This window comes from Emys orbicularis, chromosome 1, assembly GCF_028017835.1.
Source record: "Emys orbicularis isolate rEmyOrb1 chromosome 1, rEmyOrb1.hap1, whole genome shotgun sequence".
Taxonomy (NCBI): domain Eukaryota; kingdom Metazoa; phylum Chordata; order Testudines; family Emydidae; genus Emys; species Emys orbicularis.
Genome location: NC_088683.1, coordinates 201815398 through 201839807, shown reverse-complemented (window position 1 = coordinate 201839807; position 24410 = coordinate 201815398). Strand labels below are relative to the sequence as shown.

At 42.7% G+C, this 24410-nt stretch overlaps 2 protein-coding genes across 5 annotated transcripts in view; one reads left to right on the top strand and one right to left on the bottom strand.

The window, feature by feature from the left end:
- Positions 1–16913, top strand: part of TMEM50B (transmembrane protein 50B) — a 30894-nt gene extending 13981 nt beyond the window's left edge. For 2 of the 3 annotated variants that reach the window (XM_065404011.1, XM_065404020.1), the window contains 6 exons: positions 6541–6707; positions 8196–8308; positions 9308–9375; positions 10723–10815; positions 12046–12103; positions 15286–16913. In XM_065404011.1, coding sequence (XP_065260083.1) covers positions 6609–6707; positions 8196–8308; positions 9308–9375; positions 10723–10815; positions 12046–12103; positions 15286–15331 — 477 coding nt within the window. In that variant the 5' untranslated portion in view covers positions 6541–6608 and the 3' untranslated portion in view covers positions 15332–16913. The remainder of the gene's footprint in view (positions 1–6540; positions 6708–8195; positions 8309–9307; positions 9376–10722; positions 10816–12045; positions 12104–15285) is intronic. The other variant, XM_065404028.1, reaches the window with a different exon arrangement.
- A 4253-nt stretch (positions 16914–21166) lies between these two features.
- Positions 21167–24410, bottom strand: part of IFNGR2 (interferon gamma receptor 2) — a 35849-nt gene continuing 32605 nt past the window's right edge. For both annotated transcript variants that reach the window (XM_065404880.1, XM_065404889.1), the window contains one exon: positions 21167–23025. In XM_065404880.1, coding sequence (XP_065260952.1) covers positions 22858–23025 — 168 coding nt within the window. In that variant the 3' untranslated portion in view covers positions 21167–22857. The remainder of the gene's footprint in view (positions 23026–24410) is intronic.

Below are 24410 nucleotides of genomic sequence, written 5' to 3'. Positions count from 1 at the left end.
ACAGATCCAAACCCCCTTTGGATCTTAAAACAAGGAGAAATCAATCAGGTTTTTAAAAAGAAGGCTTTTAATTAAAGCAAAAGGTAAAAATCATCTCTGCAAAATCAGTATGGAAAATAACTTTACAGGGTAATCAAACTTAAAGAGCTCAGAGGAATCCCCTCTGTCTTAGGTTCAAAGTATAGCAAACAAGATAAGCACTCTGGTAAAAGGTACATTTACAAGTTGAGAAAACAAAGTAAATCTAAGACGCCTTGCCTGGCTTTTACTTACAATTTTGAAATAAGAGAGACTTGTTTAGAAAGATGGGGAGAACCTGGATTGATGTCTGGTCCCTCTCAGTCCCAAGAGCGAACAACCCCTTAAACAAAGGACACACACAAAAGCCTTTCCCCCCCCAAGATTTGAAAGTATCTTGTCCCCTTATTGGTCCTTGGGGTCAGGTGTCAGCCAGGTTACCCGAGCTTCTTAACCCTTTACAGGTAAAAGGATTTGGAGTCTCTGGCTAGGAGGGATTCCATAGCACTGTACACAGGAGAGCTGTCACCCTTCCCTTTATAGTTATGACACGCCCCCCAAATCACAGATAGTGTTGGACGTTTGGTTCCACACTGGCTGTGATTTCTTCCTGGAGCTTTAGGAGAAAACAGAGTTAATAAAACACATGTACCTTTAGACATACTACTGATTATATAAAAACTAACAATATGTTTTATTTCAAGAACAATTGTTAACCAGTTAACGCTGGGAAACTTTCCCGGGAGAGTGCATCAGCCACTTTGTTAGAAGCTCCCGAAATGTGTTGTATTTCAAAATCAAAATCTTGGAGAGCTAAACTCCACCGAAGAAGTTTTTTGTTATTTCCCTTGGCGGTATGAAGCCACTGTAGCGCAGCATGGTCTGTTTGTAGTTGGAACCGCCGTCCCCAAACATATGGGCGTAGCTTTTCCAGCGCGTACACAATGGCGTAGCATTCCTTTTCGCTGATTGACCAGTGGCTTTCCCTCTCAGACAGTTTCTTGCTGAGAAACACGACAGGATGGAATTTTTGATCCGGTCCTTCCTGCATTAAAACTGCTCCCACGCCTCGCTCGGACGCATCTGTGGTTACTAGGAACGGTTCGTCAAAGTCTGGGGCCCTTAGCACAGGGTCAGACATGAGTGTTGCCTTAAGCTGGTTAAAGGCCTTTTGACACTTATTAGTCCACTGAACTGCATTTGGCTGTTTCTTTCTGGTTAGGTCTGTCAGCGGGGCGGCGATTTGGCTGTAGTGTGGTACAAATCGCCTATAATATCCGGCCAAGCCTAAGAAGGATTGGACCTGTTTCTTTGACTTTGGAACCGGCCACTTTTGGATAGCATCCACTTTGGCCTGTAGGGGATTTATAGTTCCTTGACCCACCTGGTGCCCCAGGTATGTCACTCTGTTTTGGCCTATTTGACACTTTTTAGCCTTAACAGTTAGTCCTGCCTGCCGGATGCGCTCGAAGACTTTTTTCAGGTGCTCCAGGTGTTCTGTCCATGAATCAGAAAAAATGGCCACATCATCGAGATAGGCAACGGCAGATTCTCCCAATCCCGCTAAGAGACCATCTACAAGTCTTTGGAAGGTGGCGGGTGCATTTCGCAACCCGAAAGGGAGTACATTGAATTCATACACCCCTGCCTGGGTGACGAAGGCGGACCTTTCCTTAGCGGGTTCATCTAGTGGTACTTGCCAGTACCCCTTGGTTAAGTCTAAAGTAGAGATGAAGTGGGCATGTCCCAATTTCTCCAATAGCTCATCTGTGCGTGGCATTGGATAGTTGTCAGGACGAGTTACAGCATTTAGCTTACGGTAGTCCACGCAAAAGCGTATTTCCCCATCTGGTTTGGGAACTAGAACCACTGGAGATGCCCATGCACTGGTAGAGGGGCGGATTATACCCATCTGTAGCATGTCCTGGATCTCCCTTTGTATAGCCGCTTGGGCATGAGGTGACTCCCGGTAGGGTGGGGTTCTAATTGGGTGAGCATTACCTGTGTCAATGGAGTGGTATGCCCGTTCGGTCCGTCCTGGAGTGGCTGAGAAAATCGGTGCAAAGCTTGTGCACAGCTCCTTGATCTGCTGTCGCTGCAGACGTCCCAGGGTCGTGGAGAGGTTCACCTCTTCCACGCCGCCATTCCTTTTTCCTTCATAGTAGACACCTGCAGGCCACTCCGCGTCATCAGTTTCCTGGGCTGTAAACTGGCAAACGTTTAATTCTCTAGAATAAAAGGGCTTAAGAGAATTAACATGGTATACCTTAGGCTTTATGTTGGAGGTGGGGGAGGCTATGAGATAGTTAACAGCTCCTAGGCGCTCCTGGACCGTGAATGGTCCTTCCCACGACGCTTCCATTTTATGGGCCTGGAGCGCCTTTAAGACCATGACTTGGTCTCCTACTTTGAAGGACCGTTCTCTGGAATGTTTATCATACCAGGCCTTTTGCTCTTCCTGAGCATCCTTTAGGTTTTCTTTAGCAAGGGCTAAAGAGTGTCGGAGGGTGTTTTGTAGGTTGCTTACAAAGTCTAGAATGTTAGTTCCTGGAGAAGGCGTAAACCCCTCCCATTGCTGCTTCACCAACTGTAATGGCCCCTTAACCTCGCGGCCATACACAAGTTCAAATGGTGAAAACCCTAAACTGGGATGTGGTACAGCCCTGTAGGCAAAAAGCAACTGCTGCAACACTAGGTCCCAATCATTGGAGTGTTCATTTACGAATTTACGTATCATGGCCCCCAAAGTTCCATTAAACCTCTCCACCAGACCATTGGTTTGATGGTGGTGAGGGGTGGCAACCAAGTGATTCACCCCATGAGCTTTCCACAGGTTTTTCATGTTCCCTGCCAGGAAATTAGTTCCCGAATCTGTAAGTATGTCGGAGGGCCACCCTACCCTGGCAAAAATGTCTGCTAATGCCTGGCACACACTTTTAGTCTTGGTGTTGCTTAAGGGTACAGCTTCCGGCCATCGGGTAGCAAAATCCATGAAAGTCAGTACGTACTGCTTTCCTCTGGGTGTCTTCTTTGGGAAAGGACCCAGAATATCCACAGCTACTCGCTGAAATGGGACCTCAATTATGGGTAGTGGCTGGAGAGGGGCTTTAACCTGGTCTTGGGGCTTTCCCACTCGTTGGCACACCTCACAAGACCGGACATAATTAGCAACGTCCTTGCCCATTCCCTCCCAGTGGAAGGACTTCCCCAACCGGTCTTTGGTTCTGTTCACCCCAGAATGGCCACTGGGATGATCATGGGCTAAGCTCAAGAGTTTTACCCGATACTTAGTGGGAACCACCAGCTGTCTTTGAGGATGCCAGTCTTCCTGGTGCCCACCAGAAAGAGTCTCCTTGTATAAAAGTCCTTTTTTTACAACAAACCGGGATCGGTTAGAAGAGCTGAGAGGCGGTGGGGTGCTCCGTGCCGCCGCCCAAGCTTTCTGAAGGCTGTCATCTGCTTCCTGCTCGGCCTGGAACTGTTCCCTTGATGCTGGAGACATCCGTTCCTCCTTGGACTGTGGACTGGGGCTTGGTCCCTCTGGAAGCGATGTAGGGGCTGGGGTTTTTTCCATTGACTGTGAACCGCTGCCCGCTGGTGCACTATGTGGTATCTCAGGCTCTGGCTGAGCCTCTTGGGTAGGGTTATCTGCTGCTTCCGCCAGTTTAGGCTCGCTGGTGCCCTCTGGCATTGGAGTTGTAGACGGGGTTGCAAGCGCTGGACTCGGTGCTGGCAATGGTTCTGGTGCTGGTTGCGTTGCCAGTTCCGGTTCTGGGACTGGCTTTGGCTGGGTCTCTGGGATTGGATCCACTACGGCTGTTGCAGTCGTTGGCAGGGGATCCGGTTCCACCACCTGTGTTTGGGTCTCCGGTAACACAGACGGGGTCCTGGTGGACGGCTCAGGAACAGGGATGGGGGTGAAAGCTTGCTTAGCCTGGCTGCGGGTGACTATTCCCACCCTCTTGGCTAGCTTCACATGGTTAGCCAAGTCTTCCCCCAGTAGCATGGGAATGGGATAATTGTCATAGACTGCAAAAGTCCACATTCCTGACCAGCCCTTGTACTGGACATGCAACTTGGCTGTAGGCAAGGTTACAGACTGTGACACGAAGGGTTGAATTGTCACTGTAGCCTCCGGGTTGATGAGTTTGGGGTCCACTAGGGATTGGTGGATAGTTGACACTTGGGATGTGGGTGGGGTCTTGGGTTGTCCCCGGTGATAAGGTTTTGTTTCGGCTTGCCCCTGCTGATATTCGCTCCAACTGCTACTAGCTTTTTTCTTTTCTGTCACCTCCACCCATTTGGCTCCAATCTCCCCCGCCTCGGTTACAGTTTTGGGCTTCCCATCTAGGATGTACCTTTCTATTTCCTCGGGGACACCCTCTAAAAACTGCTCCATTTTTACTAGGGAAAGCAGATCTTCCAAAGATTTAACATTTGCTCCTGATACCCAGGCATCACAATTTTTGTCAATGTGATAGGCATGTCGGGTAAATGACACATCAGGTTTCCACCTTAGGGCTCTGAACCGCCGACGGGCATGCTCAGGTGTTAGCCCCATTCTGAGTCTGGCCTTGTTTTTAAAAAGTTCATAACTGTTCATGTGTTCCTTAGGCATTTCAGCCGCCACTTCTGCTAAGGGTCCACTGAGCTGCGGCCTCAGCTCTACCATGTACTGGGTTGGAGGGATGTCGTATCCAAGGCAGGCCCTTTCAAAATTTTCTAAGAAGGCCTCAGTATCATCGCCTGCCTTGTAGGTGGGGAATTTCCTGGGATGGGAAGTGGTACTTGGAGAGGAATTGTTAGGATGGTCTGATGCATCCTGCTTAGCACTTGCTGCTTCCAGTTCATGCTTCCTTTCTTTTTCTCTCGCCTCCTCTTTGGCTTTTTCCAGCTCCATCTCTCTCTTGTGGGCCTCCTCTTTGGCTTTCTCCTCTCTTTCATGGGCCTCCTGTTTGGCTTTTTCCTCGAGTTTTTTAATTTGAAGTAGTCTCTGATGTTTTTTCTCATTTTCTTCTGCTTCTAGTCTGGCCAGTTCTAGTTTGCTAGCTGCTTCACTGGTAGTCATTTTCCTGGTTTTCTTGTGCTGGGTCTCACCCTCTGCAGTTGACTGAAACTGGGATGTATTTAGCTCAGGCTCCTGCTGAGTGCTGCTGAGTTAACAGAGAGTTTCTAACTAGCTACTTCCGAGGATGTAAAAAAGAAAAAAAACACAATTCAGCTTGTAAATTATCTTTACCAGTTGTTTGCTCATTAATTGAACCCTTCTCTTAACAAAGGACCTTGTAAAAAAAAACTTAACACCTCTGCCTTCAGGCAAGGAGAGATAAGATATGCATCTACCTTCAGCTCTGCTCTCCAAGCAGCTAGAAGGAAAAAAAAATCTCTTACTGGCTTTTGGGTTTAAAACGATCCCACCGCTGTGCCACCATGTCAAGGCTGTATCCCTACTTTGAACTTTAGGGTACAAATGTAGGGGCCTGCATGAAAACTTCTAAGCTTATCTACCAGCTTAGCTCTGGTCCGTTGCCACCATCTTAAGAATTCCCTCCCTGGGAAGCCTTGAGAAACCTTTCACCAATTCCCTGGTGAATACAGATCCAAACTCCTTGGATTTTAAACAAGGAGAAATTGACCCTTCCCCCCTCCTTCCTTTCACCAACTCCTGGTGAATACAGATCCAAACCCCCTTTGGATCTTAAAACAAGGAGAAATTGACCCTTCCCCCCTCCTTCCTTTCACCAACTCCTGGTGAATACAGATCCAAACCCCCTTTGGATCTTAAAACAAGGAGAAATCAATCAGGTTTTTAAAAAGAAGGCTTTTAATTAAAGCAAAAGGTAAAAATCATCTCTGCAAAATCAGTATGGAAAATAACTTTACAGGGTAATCAAACTTAAAGAGCTCAGAGGAATCCCCTCTGTCTTAGGTTCAAAGTATAGCAAACAAGATAAGCACTCTGGTAAAAGGTACATTTACAAGTTGAGAAAACAAAGTAAATCTAAGACGCCTTGCCTGGCTTTTACTTACAATTTTGAAATAAGAGAGACTTGTTTAGAAAGATGGGGAGAACCTGGATTGATGTCTGGTCCCTCTCAGTCCCAAGAGCGAACAACCCCTTAAACAAAGGACACACACAAAAGCCTTTCCCCCCCCCAAGATTTGAAAGTATCTTGTCCCCTTATTGGTCCTTGGGGTCAGGTGTCAGCCAGGTTACCCGAGCTTCTTAACCCTTTACAGGTAAAAGGATTTGGAGTCTCTGGCTAGGAGGGATTCCATAGCACTGTACACAGGAGAGCTGTCACCCTTCCCTTTATAGTTATGACAGACTTAGTTTGTAAAAGCTTGTTCTTACAAACCAAAATGTTAGCCCAAATTTGATTTGAGAAAAAATGCTTTTTTAAAATGGATGTTGTCTTTAACAAACTTGTCAAATATATATATATATATATATTTTTTTTTTTTTAAGGAAAAAAATCATGAAATTTCTAAATTGTCTGGCTGTTTTGTTAAATTATTTAGGATTCAACAGTTAATGAAAAATTCATGCAAGAGTACAGATAAAGAAGAAAAATCTAACCATTAAAGAAATGGCAGGATTCCTAGACAATTTCCGATGGCCAGAGTGTGAGTGTATTGACTGGAGTGAAAGAAGAAATGCAGTTGCTTCAGTGGTTGCAGGTGTACTGGTAAGTATTCAAACTACACAAATGAATCCAGATTTGTCATCTTATTTAATGTGGCATTAATACTTCATTTAGTATTAATCTTTGAAAATAAAACATTCCAAAATCAAATTTTGTTAAATTGCAGTGCTAACTGCATTCTTAAACCAATATATTTCTTCATATTTTTCAAGTTTGTTTAGGAAAACCTTTGCAGTTCACCTGGATGTGTACACTATGTTTGAATTTGATGTTCCGATACTACTTTTTCTTTTTCCGGTATTGATTTTCTTTTAAAAAGTGTTAAATTGTTGGAAGGTATGTATTCACTTTCAGAGACTTTCATGGCCCTATCCCCACCCTACCTATTAAATCTAATGTAGTATTGAAAGGTAGACTCCTGCCTCTGATCAGCCCATGATGCCAGCTGCCATCACCTACTTGTTGACTTTTCAAACAAGCACCTTCATGCTTTCTCCCATTTTGCCCCTTACACTTGGGAGAAGCTCCCTATAAACATCCGCAAAACTAACTCATTATCCTCCTCCAAATCTGTCCATAAAACTCTCCTTTGCTGTGAGGCCTACAAAATACTTGACAACGGCTAGACCGTTTGTGTGCTGAGAGCACAGCCCATCATACTGACCAGTATTGTTTCCTCGTATTCCCCCTTTGGTCGGTCGGTCTGTCTCCATCTGTTGTCTCTTGTCTTATACTTAGCATCATAAACTTGTTGGGGCAAGGCCTTGTTTTTTGTTCTGTGTTAGTACGTCATCTAGTCCAGGGGTAGGCGACCTATGGCACGTGTGCCAAAGGCGGCACGCGAGCTGATTTTCAGTGGCACTCACGCTGCCCGGATCCTGGCCACCGGTCCGGGGGGCTCTGCATTTTAATTTAATCGAAGCTTCTTAAACATTTTAAAAACCTTATTTACTTTACATACAACAATAGTTTAGTTATATATTATAGACTTATAGAAAGAGACCTTCTAAAAACGTTAACATGTATTACTGGCACGCGAAACCTTAAATTAGAGTGACTAAATGAAGACTCGGCACACCACTTCTGAAAGGTTGCCGACCCCTGATCTAGTATAAGGGGGTCCTGGTCCATGACTAGACTCCTATGTGATATGTGTGTGTGTCTGGCATAACAAGGTATGTTACAGCACTTACATTTTACCTGGCTAAATCATTCATATATTGGGAACATATGTTCAAGTTTTTAAGGCAATGAAGGTAATCTAGCCATACCTTTTTCTTTAATTTTAATAGAAGATTTATGGCTAAATCCCAAACACTGCTTTGAAAATGTCAGCAGTAAGGTTTTTTTTCAGCTTTACTGGATTACAGAATATACATATCAGCAAACTTTTTTAAGAGCGTATTTGTGAAAAGAAGAAATTAAGTTAGCAATATGCATGAAGTGTTAGACAAAGAAAACATGCTGAGAGTTTATCTTCAGACCCCTCCAGCTTCATAATACTGTGTGATGGTCTCATTGTTTCTCTAGTTTTTCACAGGCTGGTGGATAATGATAGATGCTGCAGTAGTTTATCCTAAACCAGAACAAATGAACCATGCATTCCACACCTGTGGAGTGTTTTCCACATTAGCCTTTTTCATGTAAGTATGCTAATGATAATTCTGTATTTAAAAAGGTACTTACTTCCTGTAAATGCATAGATGCATAATTTTACAGAGTGGAAAATTTAACCAGCTTTCTCTCTCTCTCTCTCTCTCTCCATATATATATATATAGTCTAAATTTGAACCATCAGCATCATTACTTTTCGCTAATCCACCAGTACCTCCTTTGCGTAATACACAAAAGAAGGCAAAGTTCTTGGTCTCTGCTTCCTTTTCTCTTGGGTAGTTACACGGTTATTTGTTTCTTCTCTCTGCCGCCTTTAAGTTTTATCTTTAAAAATTATATATATCTTGGCTTAATATAAGGCATCATCTTTTCCTTTTATAACAAGTGCTCATATTCCTGGAGAAAAACCTCTGATATATTATGCAATAATACTAACATGAAGCATATTAGGCCAGATTGATCCATGATGTAGCTAACTACTCCTACAGCTCTTTCTCTGGGTCTAAAACTTATTTTGATGACCATTTTTTTTCAGGGTAGCATCAGAGATGAATTTAGACCATTAGTAGTAGTGAGTAGTTGAGTGATTCATGCTACTGTCTTCATCACAATCATCCCACAAACCTATTTGGTGTGTCTTTAACTTTAAAAAAAATGCATTTAACTTAAGCCAGGAATATATTACAGATATTTCAATTATTTTTAAAAAAAGGACACTTAAACAAGGCTCAGATGCTTGTTGCCTTGGAGCAGACCTTGCACCTGAGAGGATACCATGGACTTCACTGAAGCTCTGTGTGGGTGTAGAAATCTGCCCTTGTGGATCCAGTTGCAAAATCTGGTCTAAACAAAGAGTTTACAAACTGTGTGACTGGAAGGGAACGACCAGCCTAGTAACTTTCTCTGAATATTTTTCACGTCTCTTAAAAACTTTAATTTTGTTTTTAACCATCATAATTTTCAAATGGCTTTTCTAGTAAAGCTTTAGACTTATAAACTTATGTATTTGAGTTTGTTTTTTGTCCCAGGATAAATGCTGTATCAAATGCACAGGTGAGAGGAGATAGCTACAGCGATGGATGTCTAGGAAGAACAGGTAAATGGTTTATTTAATCAGCATTAAAAGAGCTACATGAAAACAACTGCAGTTTGTAATGAATTTCATGATAACCTCATAGAATTTAGAAAAAACGTTCCTTGCTCATTAACCTCTGAAAAATATTTTTTTTGCCATTTTTGAGCCTTAGAACATGAATTCTGGATTTCCTACTAAAGATGAGATTCAGGAAATACATATAGCTTGAGTAACTCGCATTTATCTGTGCATCCTGCATGAGCACTGAGGGAGTAAAATCCCAATCCACAACCTGAGATGGGTTGATGAGGCTGCAGTACAGCCACTCTGAATCTTATGCCAGCCTGTGGGTTGGAAAAGGGGCTGCTGCTCCTCCGTGCTGTCTGTGTGGGGAGTTTCTGTGGATCCAATGGCCCTCTCTCCTGTTCCACCCCAAACACTTCCATTAGTGCTAGGCTACTTCAAGCCAGCATAAAGCCCATCTAATTGGCCTTGGAGAGTGTAGAAACTCCCTGGCCTGGTCATTGTGTATCATCTGTTTGCTCAGGGCTTCTACATGGAGGTAGAGCTGCTATGGGACTCCTGTGTACAGGTTTTAATTTCACTTTGTACACGTCTATGCATTTTTTTTTACACAGGGCATGATTTTTTAAAACCAATCCAGCCCCCTCAAACCTTCTATCACCTGTCCATGTACCCACTGACTATTAATATTGGCCTGGAGTGACCCATATATCTGTGCATGGAGGAGATCCTTTGCATATAGCTATTCCCTCTCCCACTTCCACAAGGTACTGTTCTCCCTCCTTCAGAACTTCCAGAGGCTGTTCTGTATCTAGAGTTCCCATGGGGTGGAGACTGAGTGGGCACGGGACTGTGGCCAGAGGGCTTCACATGATCCCCCTGGAAAAGATAGCACAGCTTAGGGGTTCTGCTATCTTTTCTGTTGGGATTCCTCTCTCACTCCAGGAGTTCCATGGGCTGCAGTGGCCGAGTGAAGTCTCTGGCAACATAGCTCCACTTGGAGATGCATTGCTAGGAGATGAGGAATGCTGTTGGGGCTAGAGCCATTGTGGAGCCACGGGGCCTGTCCACAGATGGCCCTGGACTTCTGTGAATACCTGAGGGATCCCCAGATTTGGTGACAGACCCTACGACCTATTACATCAGGAGAGGCAAATCCTGCCTTACTTCTCTCCGGTGGGATGCTATGGTAGAAATTCTGCAAGGGTATCCTGGTGGAGATTTTTCCCTCCAGAGCCTCCTCCCATGGTCAGGATGGGATGATTTGGGCCACTCTCTTTTATGATACATTATCTCCTACTGATCAGAAGATTATTTTTAATGCTTTTAGTATATTTCTTGCAGGTGCTCGCGTCTGGCTCTTTATTGGTTTCATGTTGATGTTTGGTTCACTTATTGCTTCAATGTGGATCCTTTTTGGAGCATATGTTACACAAAGTAAGGCTCCTTCCTTATTACATTTTAATGGAGGGGAGGGGACATTTCCAAAGTGGCAGTGAAAAAAAGTCTACACATACAGTGCAAAGTGACCTGCTCCAGTTTGTACTGTTGACCTCAATGGCAAATTCTACCTCCATTACACATGTACCTCTTGTGTTGATGTTGTTGTTGAGAGTTTTGCAAGTTCAGAGAATAGAGATCTGGTGAGTAAAGTAAGGAGCCATAGTGCTGCTCAGATTAAGAGAAACTGTAAATGAAATTCTCAGCTCTTTCCTGTACTGATTTTAGTGACTTATTTTGAAGAAGAAACTATATATACATGTGCTGCTATCTAGTCTATAGTCTTGATGCTTGAACTTTAGTCTGTCTACTAACATAAAACTCTCTATCCCTGTGGAACTTCGAATGTCTTTTAAGCATACAAAACCAGTATTCACTTTTCAAGTATTCTAGTGAAGCCTCCATTTCTAAGGGTTTTGTGAAACTTTATTAACCAATTCCTTTTTTAACTAATACACTTATGGTCATTACTCAAGTTCACTGACTAACTCTTATATTTTGCATATGAATAAAACTTTCTCTATCCGATAGGAGGGAAACCCAGAACAGAACAAGTCATGGAATCCTTTGTGGTTCTAACTGCAGACTTTTATAAGAATTTGAACATTTCCATTTATTTGTTGGGACCTTATTTTGTTCTCTTCTTACATGGTCATCCATGTAACATATTGAATTGCAATGGCTATGTTCTAATTTACAATCACTTGTGTAAGTACTAGAAGTGACAGTTGCTATCTACCTTTGGTACTTAAATTAATGGAGATATCCTATCTCCTAGAACTGGAAGGGACCTTGAAAGGTCATCCAGTCCAACCCCCTGCCTTCACTAGCAGGACCAAGTACTGATTTTGCCCCAGATCCCTAAGTGGCCCCCTCAAGGACTGAACTCACAACCCTGGATTTAGCAGGCCAATGCTCAAACCACTGAGCTATCCTTCCCCCTTATATGGCTTCATTACCATAGCCTCTGGATGCTTCACTGTCTTTAATGTTTTATCCTCACAACACCCCTGTGAGTTAGGGCAGTGCTGTCTTTCACTGTCCATTCCCCTTCAGAGCAATGTATGCTTGGTTTGTGTCAAGATGGTGACTCCATGAATAGTCTCAAATACACTTTTCCAATATGAAGCTACTAAACTTAATATATCTTTCACTTTTATTTTGTAGACACGAATGTGTACCCAGGATTAGCTGTGTTTTTTCAAAATGCATTGATATTTTTTAGGTAAGTTATTTTTCTCTTATGCCTAAGTATTTCAAACCATTGCTGGCATCTATCTTATTCTACCCACAGTCATGTTATGAAGCAGGTAACCTACATGTTTTCATGCCAAACTGAAGTCCATTTCTGTTTTACTCATTAAACGTAGTTTCTCTCTACTCACAGGAATACAAAGCGTGTTTGTTTTCATACAATTAAATGCTGTTCGTAAACAAATGTTAAAGGCAGAAGCTAAAGTTTTTTAAGAAGCCTAAATTTGGGCTCCCACATTCATATTTAAGGACTATAATAAGTGGCCTGATTTTTAAGAAGGTTGAGCCACTCCTGTTGACCTTAGTGTAGGCTACTACTCTGTCAGCATCCACAACCAATGTTCACCCTGGCCCATCCCTCACCCTATGGCCCATCCTTACCCCTTCCATACTTGAAAAATGAAATGTGGAGGTCTTTCCTAGTTTTTTTTAAACCTGGTCTCTTCACATTCTAGCTGGTGAAACCCTTCTGACACCTTTGTTAATGAAAACATCTCTAAAATGGGATTTACGTGCCAAATCCTCCTATTCTCAAATATGCAGCTTATGAAAGTCAGTATAAGGTCTCATCTCTCTCTTCTTCAACAGAGTCTTGCAAACCTAGAGCTGGCCCAACTGTAACTGATTACTGAATCTGGGCCATTCAAGTCCTGAATCCTCTTTCCAACCATGGTCAGTACCAGAAGCTTCAGATGAAGGTGTGAGAACCCCACAATAGGCAGATGTGGGGGTAATCTGCCCCCCCCCCCTTAGCTCTCATCCTGGTCTTGAATAGATAATTAGGCTTAAGCCCTGAAGCATGGGGTTTAATATCCCTTCCAAAAGTGCATCATTAATTATGATAACTCTGGATATTCTTGTTATCAATATGTCCTAGTTCCTTTTTGAATCTTCCTAATTTCTTGGCCTCAATGACTTCCTGTGGCAATGAGTTCCAAGGTCTAACTATATACTGTGTGAAAAAGTATTTTATCAGTTTTGAATTTCTCACCTTTTTAATTTCAGTAAAAGCCCCCTTGTACTTGTGTTATGAGACACTGAAAACAGACGTTCCTGATCTATCCTCTCTAGACCATAGTCATCTTTTTTCTAAAATCAACAGTCCTAGTCTTTTCATTCTCTCATCATAGGAGGTTTTTTCCCAGGTCCTTGATCATTTTCATTGCCTCTTTCTGAACCTCTCTAATTCTGCAGTAATCTTTTTGAGATAGGATGACCAGTACCACACCATTGATATTATGTAAATATTATAGTGATTGCTGTATTATTCTCCATCCCGTTACTTATACAGCCTAATATCGTGTTTGCTTTTTGGACTTCAGCTGCTCGTTGAGCTGTCTACAGTGACACTCAGGTCCCTTTCCTGAGTTAATAGTTAATTTAGAGCCCTATCAAAAGTATGAGTAGTTTAATTTTTTCCATTCAGTGTGCATTACTTTGCATTTGTTAACACTGAATTTCATTCGTCATCATATTGCCCATTCATCTGGCTCGTTTCGGTCTTTCTGAAGTTCCTCTCAGTCTTCTCTGGTCCTGTCTAACCTAAATAACTTTTTGTCGTCTTCCTCATTGCTCACCCCTTTCCAGGTCATTGTTAAAGGTTGAATAACATGGGACCTAGTACAGAACCTTCAGGCATCTGCTATCGACTTTTTGTCATGTGGAAAACTCACATTTATTCCTATTCTGTTTTCTCTGTCCTAGCCATGTTTGAGCCATGACAATGCTTGTCGTCCTCTTGCTCCATGAACGTTTAGCTTTTTTTAGTAACCTCTTGTGCAGGGACCTTGTAAAAGCATATTTGGACACCTAAATAAATTGTCAGCCAGTTCTCCTTTATGACTTGTCTATTGATGTGTTCAGAGAATGCTAAGAGATTGGAGAGGCACTATTTTCCTTTGCAGAAACTGCTGGTTAGACCCTATCATATCATGATCTTTCACATATTTTGTTCTATTTTTAATTTTCAAGCAGTTTGCCAGTTACACCTGTGAGGTCTACTGCTCTAGAGTTCTGTGGATCACCCCTAGAACTTTTTTTAAAAATTGGTACATTTACTACCCTCCAGTCCTCAGAGCTGCGGCTGTTAAAAGAGATTGCATAGTGTTGTTAGCTCAGCCACTTCATAGTTAAAATAACAGGAGTACTTGTGGCACCTTAGAGACTAACAAATTTATTAGAGCATAAGCTTTCGTGGGCTACAACCCACTTCTTCGGATGCATATAGAGTGAACCATATATTGAGGAGATATATATACACACACATACAGAGAGCATGAACAGGTGGGAGTTGTCTTACCAACTCTGAGAGGCCAATTAAGTAAGAGAAAAAAAAACTTTTGAAGTGATAATCAAGATGGCTCAGTACAGACAGTTTGATAAGAAGCAAGTGTGAAAATACTTACAAGGGGAGATAGATTCAATGTTTGTAATGGCTCAGCCATTCCCAATCCCTATTTAGCCCTGAGTTGATTGTGTCTAAATAGGGCTAAATAGGGATTGGGAATGGCTGAGCCATTACAAACATTGAATCTATCTCCCCTTGTAAGTATTTTCACACTTGCTTCTTATCAAACTGTCTGTACTGAGCCATCTTGATTATCACTTCAAAAGTTTTTTTTTTTTCTCTTACTTAATTGGCCTCTCAGAGTTGGTAAGACAACTCCCACCTGTTCATGCTCTCTGTATGTGTGTGTATATATATCTCCTCAATATATGGTTCACTCTATATGCATCCGAAGAAGTGGGTTGTAGCCCACGAAAGCTTATGCTCTAATAAATTTGTTAGTCTCTAAGGTGCCACAAGTACTCCTGTTATTTTTGCGGATACAGACTAACACGGCTGCTACTCTGAAACCGTTCATAGTTAAACTCCACCAGAACTCTTGGATATATAGCCTCTGAGTCTGGTGAGTTATTGCTTAAGGGGATTAAATATATGTAAAAGTAGATTTTCAAATTAAAGATGTTAAAGTGAACTGAGCTAAGATTAGCAAAGGGAGTCTAAATGTACTGTAGCTAAAGAATTCATATTTTACACTTCGTTTCTTTCATCCCAAATTATAAGTGCAAAACTTGAGTTTAAAGTATCCTCTGTTCCTATGTCAAGTGACCTTTTTCCACATTACATGTAAACTTCTGTTTTTTTTACAGTACTCTGATCTACAAATTTGGAAGAACAGAAGAGTTATGGGGATAATATAATCAAAGTTAGCATTAATTCCATACCCTTTATAGTGTATTCAGTATCTAGACATCTTTGTTTTGTTTGTTTTTACATTTTGCCAAATACTCAGATGTTGCATTAAATATTTTTGTTAATGTTCTTTTGCTTTCTCTAAATTGAATGAACTATGAGATTTTCAAAAATGGTTTGACAGTTTTCTGTAATTAGTTCCCTTTTTTCATAGGACAGATTTGTGAATATGTACATTATATGGCTGTGTATGTATATATCTTAAAGCAAATGTTAAATTTTTTTATTTCTGAAGTCTTTATTTCTGCTCTCATACATGAACTTGCAACACCATGTAGGATCTGATCCTGCAAACCCTCACACATGTGAGACAAACTTCAATTGAACTTCTCAAGCAAGTAAGAGTTTGCAGGATCAAGCCCACACTGTATCAAATCAACTATTACTTTTATGCACTGGTGGGCTGTAGCTGATTTTACAAGCTATGCAGCAATGCCTAGTTGGATACCTCAAAGTAGAAGTGAGTCCTTCAAAGTGTCTCAGCTAAACTTCTGGATAGCTAAGAGGAAAAAATCTTGATTAGATCCTGGGCTAAGAGTGAGATTTTAAGAAGAATTTTATATAAAGGTTTGAAAAAGTCAAATACAGAATAGCTTTTGAACTATTTTTAAAAGGTGAAGACTTTTTAACAAGGTCCCATAATAAAGGGACAATTTGAGTGACCAGTTTTATTTTTAATCCTGTCATTATTATAGCACAAACACAATTTAATGACATGATTCTTGTAAAATGAAACACTCATGTCTAGTGTTCAGTAACTTATTGCGATTAGCTATATTTACCATTACATTCAAGAAAAACCTAAATTCATCTGAAACTGATATATTTGAGTATGATGAATACATGAAAGACATTAACTTTTTAAAGTTACATTAATGCAGCTTTTCTTCAGGGATCATTTTGCTGATGAAATATATGTGGCAGGATGACTTTTCCTCATTTTTATGAAAAAAAATTTCATGTATATTTCTTAGATCTAATGAGTACACACTTAGGAAAGAATTGAGTTGAAATGGTTCCATTATTATTGGAGTCCAGTGTGTTCTAACTGGAGAAGACAAAAAGGGAGAATTTTATGTTTTTATATCTATATTGGATGACCTTGTACATGTTCTACAGTTTTGGTTACACGTTTGACATCCTTCTCTTATCAGTTCTACCTATATCTAAAGCATTTAGCATAAAGTGAAGTGAGATTACTTTTTCTCACTCCCAGCTTTTATAATTTTTTTCATATACCATAAGCTTGCTCTACAAATAGTATTAACATAACTTTGACAGCGTGAAAAATATTCCACATGTATGGCAACTAATTTTCCTGCTAATTTGATTTCTTCCCATCCCACTCCTTTCTGGGGATCTTTCGAGTGGGCATATTATGAAGCAAATGCCATAGCTGAGTTGTGCCATTGCCTTGACTGTTACTTCCGACCTGATTTGTCCACCAAACTGCAAGTTCATTCTGAATCGGTTACATTTGATGATGTTAAACTGTGTGAATTGTACATAGCTTATATTTGCTCAATTATAACTTCACTGCAATACAATAAAGGCTTCCTGAGACTAATCTCTTGCTTGTACAGATCTTACATAAAAATTGCCAAACACCACTATACATTATTTAAAAATGTAGTATCCTGTTTCATGACTGAAAAGCAAGTATGGCAGAGTGACTTTGCACAAGTCAGCCAATATTAAAACAAGTTATTTTCCAGACCTCTTGGCTTCAAGCTGATCAGACCAAGTAGTTGTAGCATGCCAGAACTGAAGCCTTCCATGAGCTGTGGCTATAGATGGTGATTTTCTTGCAAAGTGAAAACATCTAGCCTATTAATGCTTTTGTATGGTATCCTTTTAAATTTTCAATTATATTTCATCTGCAAGACAGTGTGGTTAGCTCCACTTATGTGTTCGAAGTGGCATTCTATGTGCATCCTAGCTCGGGGGGCACAGAAGGGAATGTTGCCCTGATCCTGCTGAAGCCCAGGTTCCCACCTGGGACAGTGCTGTCTTGAATACAGCTGTGACTGCTGCTACCTCAAGGCAGCAACTGGAGCTTAGGAAGAAGGAGCACCAGCAATGGAGGGGCCTAAATAGAAGCCCGCTATGTGGTGTAGCTGTTTCTAACTCCACTAATGTTCTCTGGCTTTTAGGTTTAGCCCTCTCCCACCAGTGGGTGATCTCTTTTACTTCTTTCCACGCTCCCATATCACAGGAGCAGCCCTGCAGTGGGAGTATCAAGATGAATGCATCCCTCCTTTACATACCATCCTCACTAGAGCTTTTAGCCTCATAATTCTAAGCATTATAAGACTGGTTTAAATTGTCACTGGATTAGCTTGTTTTTTTTTAAGATTGATGAAGAGAGGTAAATAGTGGTATCCCCCAGGAGTCTGCACTGGCTGGGATGAGTGTTGTTCAACCTATTCATAAAGGATCTGGAAAAGGGTAGATACTGAAGTGGCAAAATTACTCAGGATAGTTAGTACAAAGTATACTGGGAAGAGTTAGAAAGGGATCTCACTAAACTGGGTGACTGGACAACAAAAGGGCAGATGAAATTCAATATTGATAAAGCAAAGTAATGCACAGTGGAAGTCATAATCCCAACTACAGTATACATACAAAATGTTGGCGTGGAACTAGCTGTTACCACTCAAGAAAGAGATCTTGGAGTCTCTGTGGATAAGTTACAGAGAATCCACCATTTACCCTAGTTCAAACCTTCAAGTGACCCAGGCCCCATGCTGCAGAAGGTGAAAACCCCCAGTCTTTTGGCCAATTTGAGCCAAGGGAAAATTCCTCCCTGACCCCAAATATGGTGATCAGTTAAACCCTAAGCATCTGGGCAAGACCGACCAGCCAGAGCCCTCCCCATCTAGTGTTCCATCACTGGCTGTTGGAGATCAGCTATATGCCATTGTAGGCAGTCTCCTCATACCGTCCCCTCCATAAACTTACCAAGTTCAGTCTTGAAGCCATATACTTTTTTTGCTCTCACTGTTCCCCTTGGAAGACTGTTTTTAAAGACAGTGCAGGATACACCAGTCAAAACTGGTAGCCCCAGGGCTGACCTACCCCCTGTTTCTGTAACACTTGGTATATGCTTAGAAACTGACTGTCAAGGCAGTACAACCCCCACCTGTGGACACAATTCTATCATTATAAAGTGCCTTTATACCAGTAACAGAAATAAGCTATCCTGCTATAGACATCTTATATTGATAAAATTGTGCCCAGAGGAGGGGGCTGTACTGCTTTAACTGCCAGCTTCTAAACATATACAAAGTACTACAAAAAAACATGTGCCCATCCCCAGGGCTGACCTAATGGAGGTAGTCTACAGCTTGATTGAACTGTTTTGACTATAGATTCTACCATATTATAAAAACGGTGTAGACAAGCCCCTCGCAGGGGGAATAGATACCCATCTACCCTTCACTTGAGAGAAGACCAGCAGCTTAATACCATCTACTCCCATGTACATGCCCACTGAGACAGACGGACTCCAGCATGTGGCTTTACGGCAGCTTCAGAAAACAATTGGAGAAGTAACTTATTTCAGAGGTGATGGGAGGGTTCCTGTGTGTGAAACGCTTCAAGGTTCTCGGATTAAGTGTGGCACTGTGGAAATGCAGTGTTGTCGAGCTTCAGTACATTTCCTCATTTAACCTGTCGCACTTTGACGTGCCTTTTCTCTAGCTTACCAACCTAAGCTGTTCTTCTACTCCTTTTCCCCGCTCCTAGTTGCAGGAGAAGGTAGGCAGGCTGAAGAGTAAATCCTGAGAATTACAGAAACATTTGGTAGTAAGGAGGTGGTGCAAAACAGGTTTCACTTGGACAACCCCCGTCTACCACCCAAAACCTGGCTGAGCAGTCCCCATGCTTTTAAATAGCTAGTTGTCAGGTATTATCCCCCAAGAAACTGGCCCTTAGTTTAATATTTAACATGATTTTAGCATTCTCTCTTTCAGGTGGCTGTACTACATTTTAATATAAAAGGGAAACTTGTGTACAGCTTAGCTGTTCCTTAATACTCCAAGTTCACTGTGGCATGGGGATGGTACTGGACAGCTGTCTGTATCCATTCCTTGTCTTTATACTTAGATTGTAAGCTCCTTGGGGATGGATTCATCTGTTTTTGTATAGCACCTACCTTCGTGGGGTCCTGGTCCATGACTGGTGCTTCCAGGGCACTCTGGTAATACAAATAGTGGTTCAGCAAGACTGCTGATAGAGATGAAAAGATGAGGAAATCAGAGCAATGAACCAAAGAGCATATCACTAAAACAACATTAACAAAACCATGTAACTTACATTATGCTTATCAGTCAGTTTCATCTTCACCTTGTCATGTTCTCCTTTCATTACAACTGTCCTCTGCACTGGCTTCCCATAGAATTTCAAAGCAAGTTCAAGATCTCAGTCCTTATCCTCAAAGTGCTTCATAGCCTGCACCCACAATATACAAGACCACTGAAAGCTCTGGGACAAAGATCTTGGACAACTATGCTCTTGTAGCACAACAGAATTCTCTACATTAAGACTAAACCTTGTCTGTGTGGGTGACAGAACTTTCTCAGAGGCTGGTCCAACACCCTGGAATAAATTCCCTGCAAAGCATCATCACAAACCTTTCTGCTCACATGCAAAGTGCATTTCTTTGCCTTAATCTTCTCTCAAGCAAATAAGATATTTTAAAAACAAAAACATCCCAGCAGAACAAGATATTACTGCACATGCTTCTTCCTCTGGGAAAAGGACACGAGACCAACCAGCCTGTGACCGATGTGTAGTCACATTGCTTAATGCATGATTGGTAGGTGCTGAGAGAATACAGTGGTGAGTGTGGTTTAAAAACCTATATAGAATTGAATGTATTTAGGTGAAATGTTTGGATTGTGTAGGGTTGTTTACATTTCCCTTTTAGTACTGTAATGAACTATGAATTACCAGTACCACCACAGCTGGATGGTTTTATAAATAATAAAATAGCTGAGCTCCTCTCCACCCAATTCATTAAGAAACTTAACATGATCAGCTATTAATAATGATCATGACTAAGGCTGTGATTCTTACACAAGGGCGCAGACGGCACGGATTCCATGACTTTCCGTGACTGCTGGTGCAGCTGACTTCAAGGCCACCCGAGCAGCTGGCCCCAGCCACACTGGCTGCTGCTCAGGAGGCTCTGGGCAACTGGCTACAGGGACCATGTGAGCAGCGGCTGGTCCTGGGGACCGCCCAAGCAGCAGTTCTGGGGGCAGCCCCAGGTAGTCCCAGAGGCTGCCCCGGGGCCAGCCGCACTGGCCGCTGCTTGGGCGGCCCCAAGTAGCTGGTTCCAGGGACCGCCGGAACAGCGGCCGATGTGGCTGGCTCTGAGGAGTGCCCTGGTGACCGCCCGAGCAGCAGCAGTCTCAGGGCAGCTGGAGCAGCAGCCCCAGGGGCACCTGGAGGGTGTTTGGAGAGTGGCAGCTGGGGGGCAGTCAACCCCCAGCACTGGAGCAGCCCCTCCCCTCTCCCCCCAGCCAGGTCCCCCCCCCTGAAAATCAAGGCCCCAGAAGTAGAGATTTAGCCAGGGGTATTTTTGAGAAAAGTCATGGACAGGTCACGGCCATGAATTTTTATTTATTGCCCGTGACCTGACCATGACTTTCACCAAAAATACCCCTGGCTAAATCTTAGCCTTAATCATGAGGGTAACTTTAACATAGACCACGTTACCAGAACTGGAAAAAAACACTAACTTGTTTAAAGCAATAAGTTAAACACATGAGGTGAATGTTTGGAAAATGTTTTATGAAGTCACTGAATTTGAAAGTGATGAGTCACATTTGATCATATACATTGTTTAAAGTGAACGGAATTTTAGTTTGGAGCCACAGAAGCACTTCTCCCCATCCCAGACAGGAGCAGACTGCCACTGTGCTTATTTTTAAATTCGGTCAAGAACCATAACTGAAGCTTATTTTCATAGGACTAAAGGGTCAATCTGGAAAATGAAGAAGAGAGGCACTGAAAGGGCATTCTATAATGCTAATTTACCATATCTCCGCCCATAAAGCTCTGCTCTTCATAACTGTCACATGAAAGAAGTCCTTTCTTCCTAATTTAGGCACTGATTAGATTCTAAATGAACAGCAAATGACCACATGGAATTTGAAGGAAAAAAATCATATGGAAACAAAACACATTAAACTACTTTTTCCATATTTAAATTATTTCTATTAATTATCAATCCAAATAATATTCCGATACACACTGTAGGATTTTTAACAGCAAGATTTTCACGTATACAATAAAGTGGTGTAAAGAATTTCCGGATGCTTCATTTCCCAAACAGCCACACTCCACATCCCGGGTCTTGTCTTCACTAGCAGTCACAACTTGGTTGAGCAGGTGAGGGAACCATGGCTTTGTTCTTAGTGTCTACTAGTTGTGGGTAAACCCGATCTTTGACACATCTTGCCTATGTGTACTCTGGGCAAGGAAGTTTTGGTTCATGTGCATCAAAACCTGACAAGTTCAGTTGAATGACTTTAGGAAGGGCTCTCCAGGTAGCCAAACCTATTATATTTTAGTGTCTGATACAAGCTTTAGGTTTTCATTTCATCGTAAAGGATGTGATGCCTACAGAGAGAGCGTCTTCACACAGCAGTCCTAGAAGAAATTAATGCCATTGTTGTGCAAGCATCAGAAGGCCCAGGGGAGAAGCGATCCAACCTGTCTGTCCCTGCAAGTACTCCTTCCACGACAGTTCCTTAACTGGGAGTGAATTATGTGCTGGTTTCTCTTCAGCTCATATAAATCTTTCATTTTTTACTGGAACAATTTTTTTGTTAAAAAAAAAAAGGGGGGGGGGACACTTAAAATGGACTCCTGAAAACATACTATTTCCATCAGATATAGAGCACCATACACAGAGCAATTTTTCACATATGTAAAAGTTTAAGTGTCATTTTCTGAGTGCTAACTTACTGTGTGTTAAGGGACAGACTTTATATACAAGTACTGATGGGCCAAGACCAATAGTCATTCATGGTGCGATAATCCACTAATTTAAATCTTTTCTAGTACCATATCCTACTATAAAGTGCTACGGTCCACTAAGATTTGTTAGAACCTAGACAAACCTAATAACCAACAACAATGTTCATAGTAATAGTGCAGTCATTTCTGCAAAGATGTTCAAATGCAGCCATTTAACTCCAATCATGTTGTTGTCCTTTTCTTGCTCTTTTAGTGTTCATTTCCAGTTCACATTCAAATCTGTTTTTAAAAAGTCTCTCCTGGAGAAGGCACTTCATATGGTGAAGTGCAGTAGAAACCATTAAAAAACCTCACTCAAGGTTACACAACGTTCTCAGGAAGTCAAGACTCCCACAACTTGGTTTGTCGACAGTGACACTATCATCTTTCTAGAGCATCAAGGCAATACCACTGGTACAAGTGCTTCTACCACAATGTAATTAAGTTTTTTCACTTTCAATGGATCTGCTGTCTGACTGAACATTTGTGTTCAGAAGGGCTTGACTTCCTTCTGCGTTGGAAACAACTGACAAGGAGTCCCAGGGATCTTCCTCAGCACAATTATTCTGCAATTCTTCTAAAACAGGCATTTCAGGATCCTGTAAATACTAAAAAAAAGCAAAAACCAGTAATTAGTTATAATTCACTCTGCAGAACAAAAGCTATAACAGACCAACCTCATGCTATATGGTTTAGGAACATGTGTAATTATATGAGGAGCTGATATGCCACCCAAAAATTAAGGTTACCCAACACTTCTCCATTATAAAACCCTATTTTCCGTTGTTTATAATTTTGCTGTACTTTAATTGTGTCAGCTTCAGGCTGATTATTTGGGGGGGGGGAGGGGGGAGTTTAAAAAAAAATTCAGCCATTTCCAAGGAGGAGATTACAGAAAAATACGTTTTGCATGTGTTAAAAATGTTCTTCCAACTGTTCTGTTGAGATGCTCTAGCCCAGAGGTGGGCAAAGTACGGCCCACAGGACTGTCCTGCCTGCCCTTGAGCTCCCGGCCAGGGAGGCTAGCCCCCGGCCCCTCCCCCGCAGCCACGCCACCATGCGGGCAGCGCTCTGGGCAGCGGGGTTGTGCGCTCCTGCCAAGCAGCGCGGCAGCGTGTCTGGCTCCGGCCGGGCGGCACGGCTGTCAGACATGCTGCTCTGAGCAGCATGGTAAGGGGGCCGGGGGGTTGGATAAGGGGCGGGGGGTCCCAGGGGAAAGTCAGGGGACAGGGAGCGGTTGGATGGGGCAGAGTTCTGGGGGGTGGGGAACATGTGTGTGTGGGGGGTGTTGGATAACTGTGGGAATCTCAGGGGGGGGGTGTGGATAGGGGTCAGGGGACTGGGACCAGGGGGGTTGGATAGGGGTTGGAGTCCCAGGGGGCGGTTAGGGGTCAGGGGTGTGGATAGGGGGCGGGGCAGTCAGGGGACTTGGAGCAGCGGGGGTTGGATAGGGGGTGAGGTCCCAGGGGGCGGTTGGGGGACAAGGAGTGAGGGGGGTTGGATGGGTCGGGGGTTCTGAGGAGGCAGTAAGGGGGCAGGAATTGGGAGAGGTCAGATAGGGGGCGGGGACCAGGCTGTTTGGGGAGGCACAGCCTTCACTACCCGGCCCTCCATACAGTTTTGCAACCCCAATGTGGCCCTCGGGCCAAAAAGTTTGCCCGCCCCTGCTCTAGCCCTTCTGCGCTTTGGAGCAGGGACCTGAAATTTGGCCTGGAGGGAGGGGTTGCCTTGGTGCCAGGGATGTGCCTTTTGCAATCCCCATGAAAATTCACCCAAATTTGGCCAAGATATAAGCCTCTGAAAAACTGTGCATGCTCAGTAGAGGCTTGTTAGAGTTTGGCAGCTAAATTCTCTGATGATTCCATCTACACAGAGCATGTTTCATCCCAAGGGCTGCAGGGGCTCTGCAGGACTTTCCCAGCAACGGCTTCTCCGAGCTTTTGCTGTGGCACTGAGCACCAGAATAGCAGGGATGTTGTGTCTCAGTGTTCCT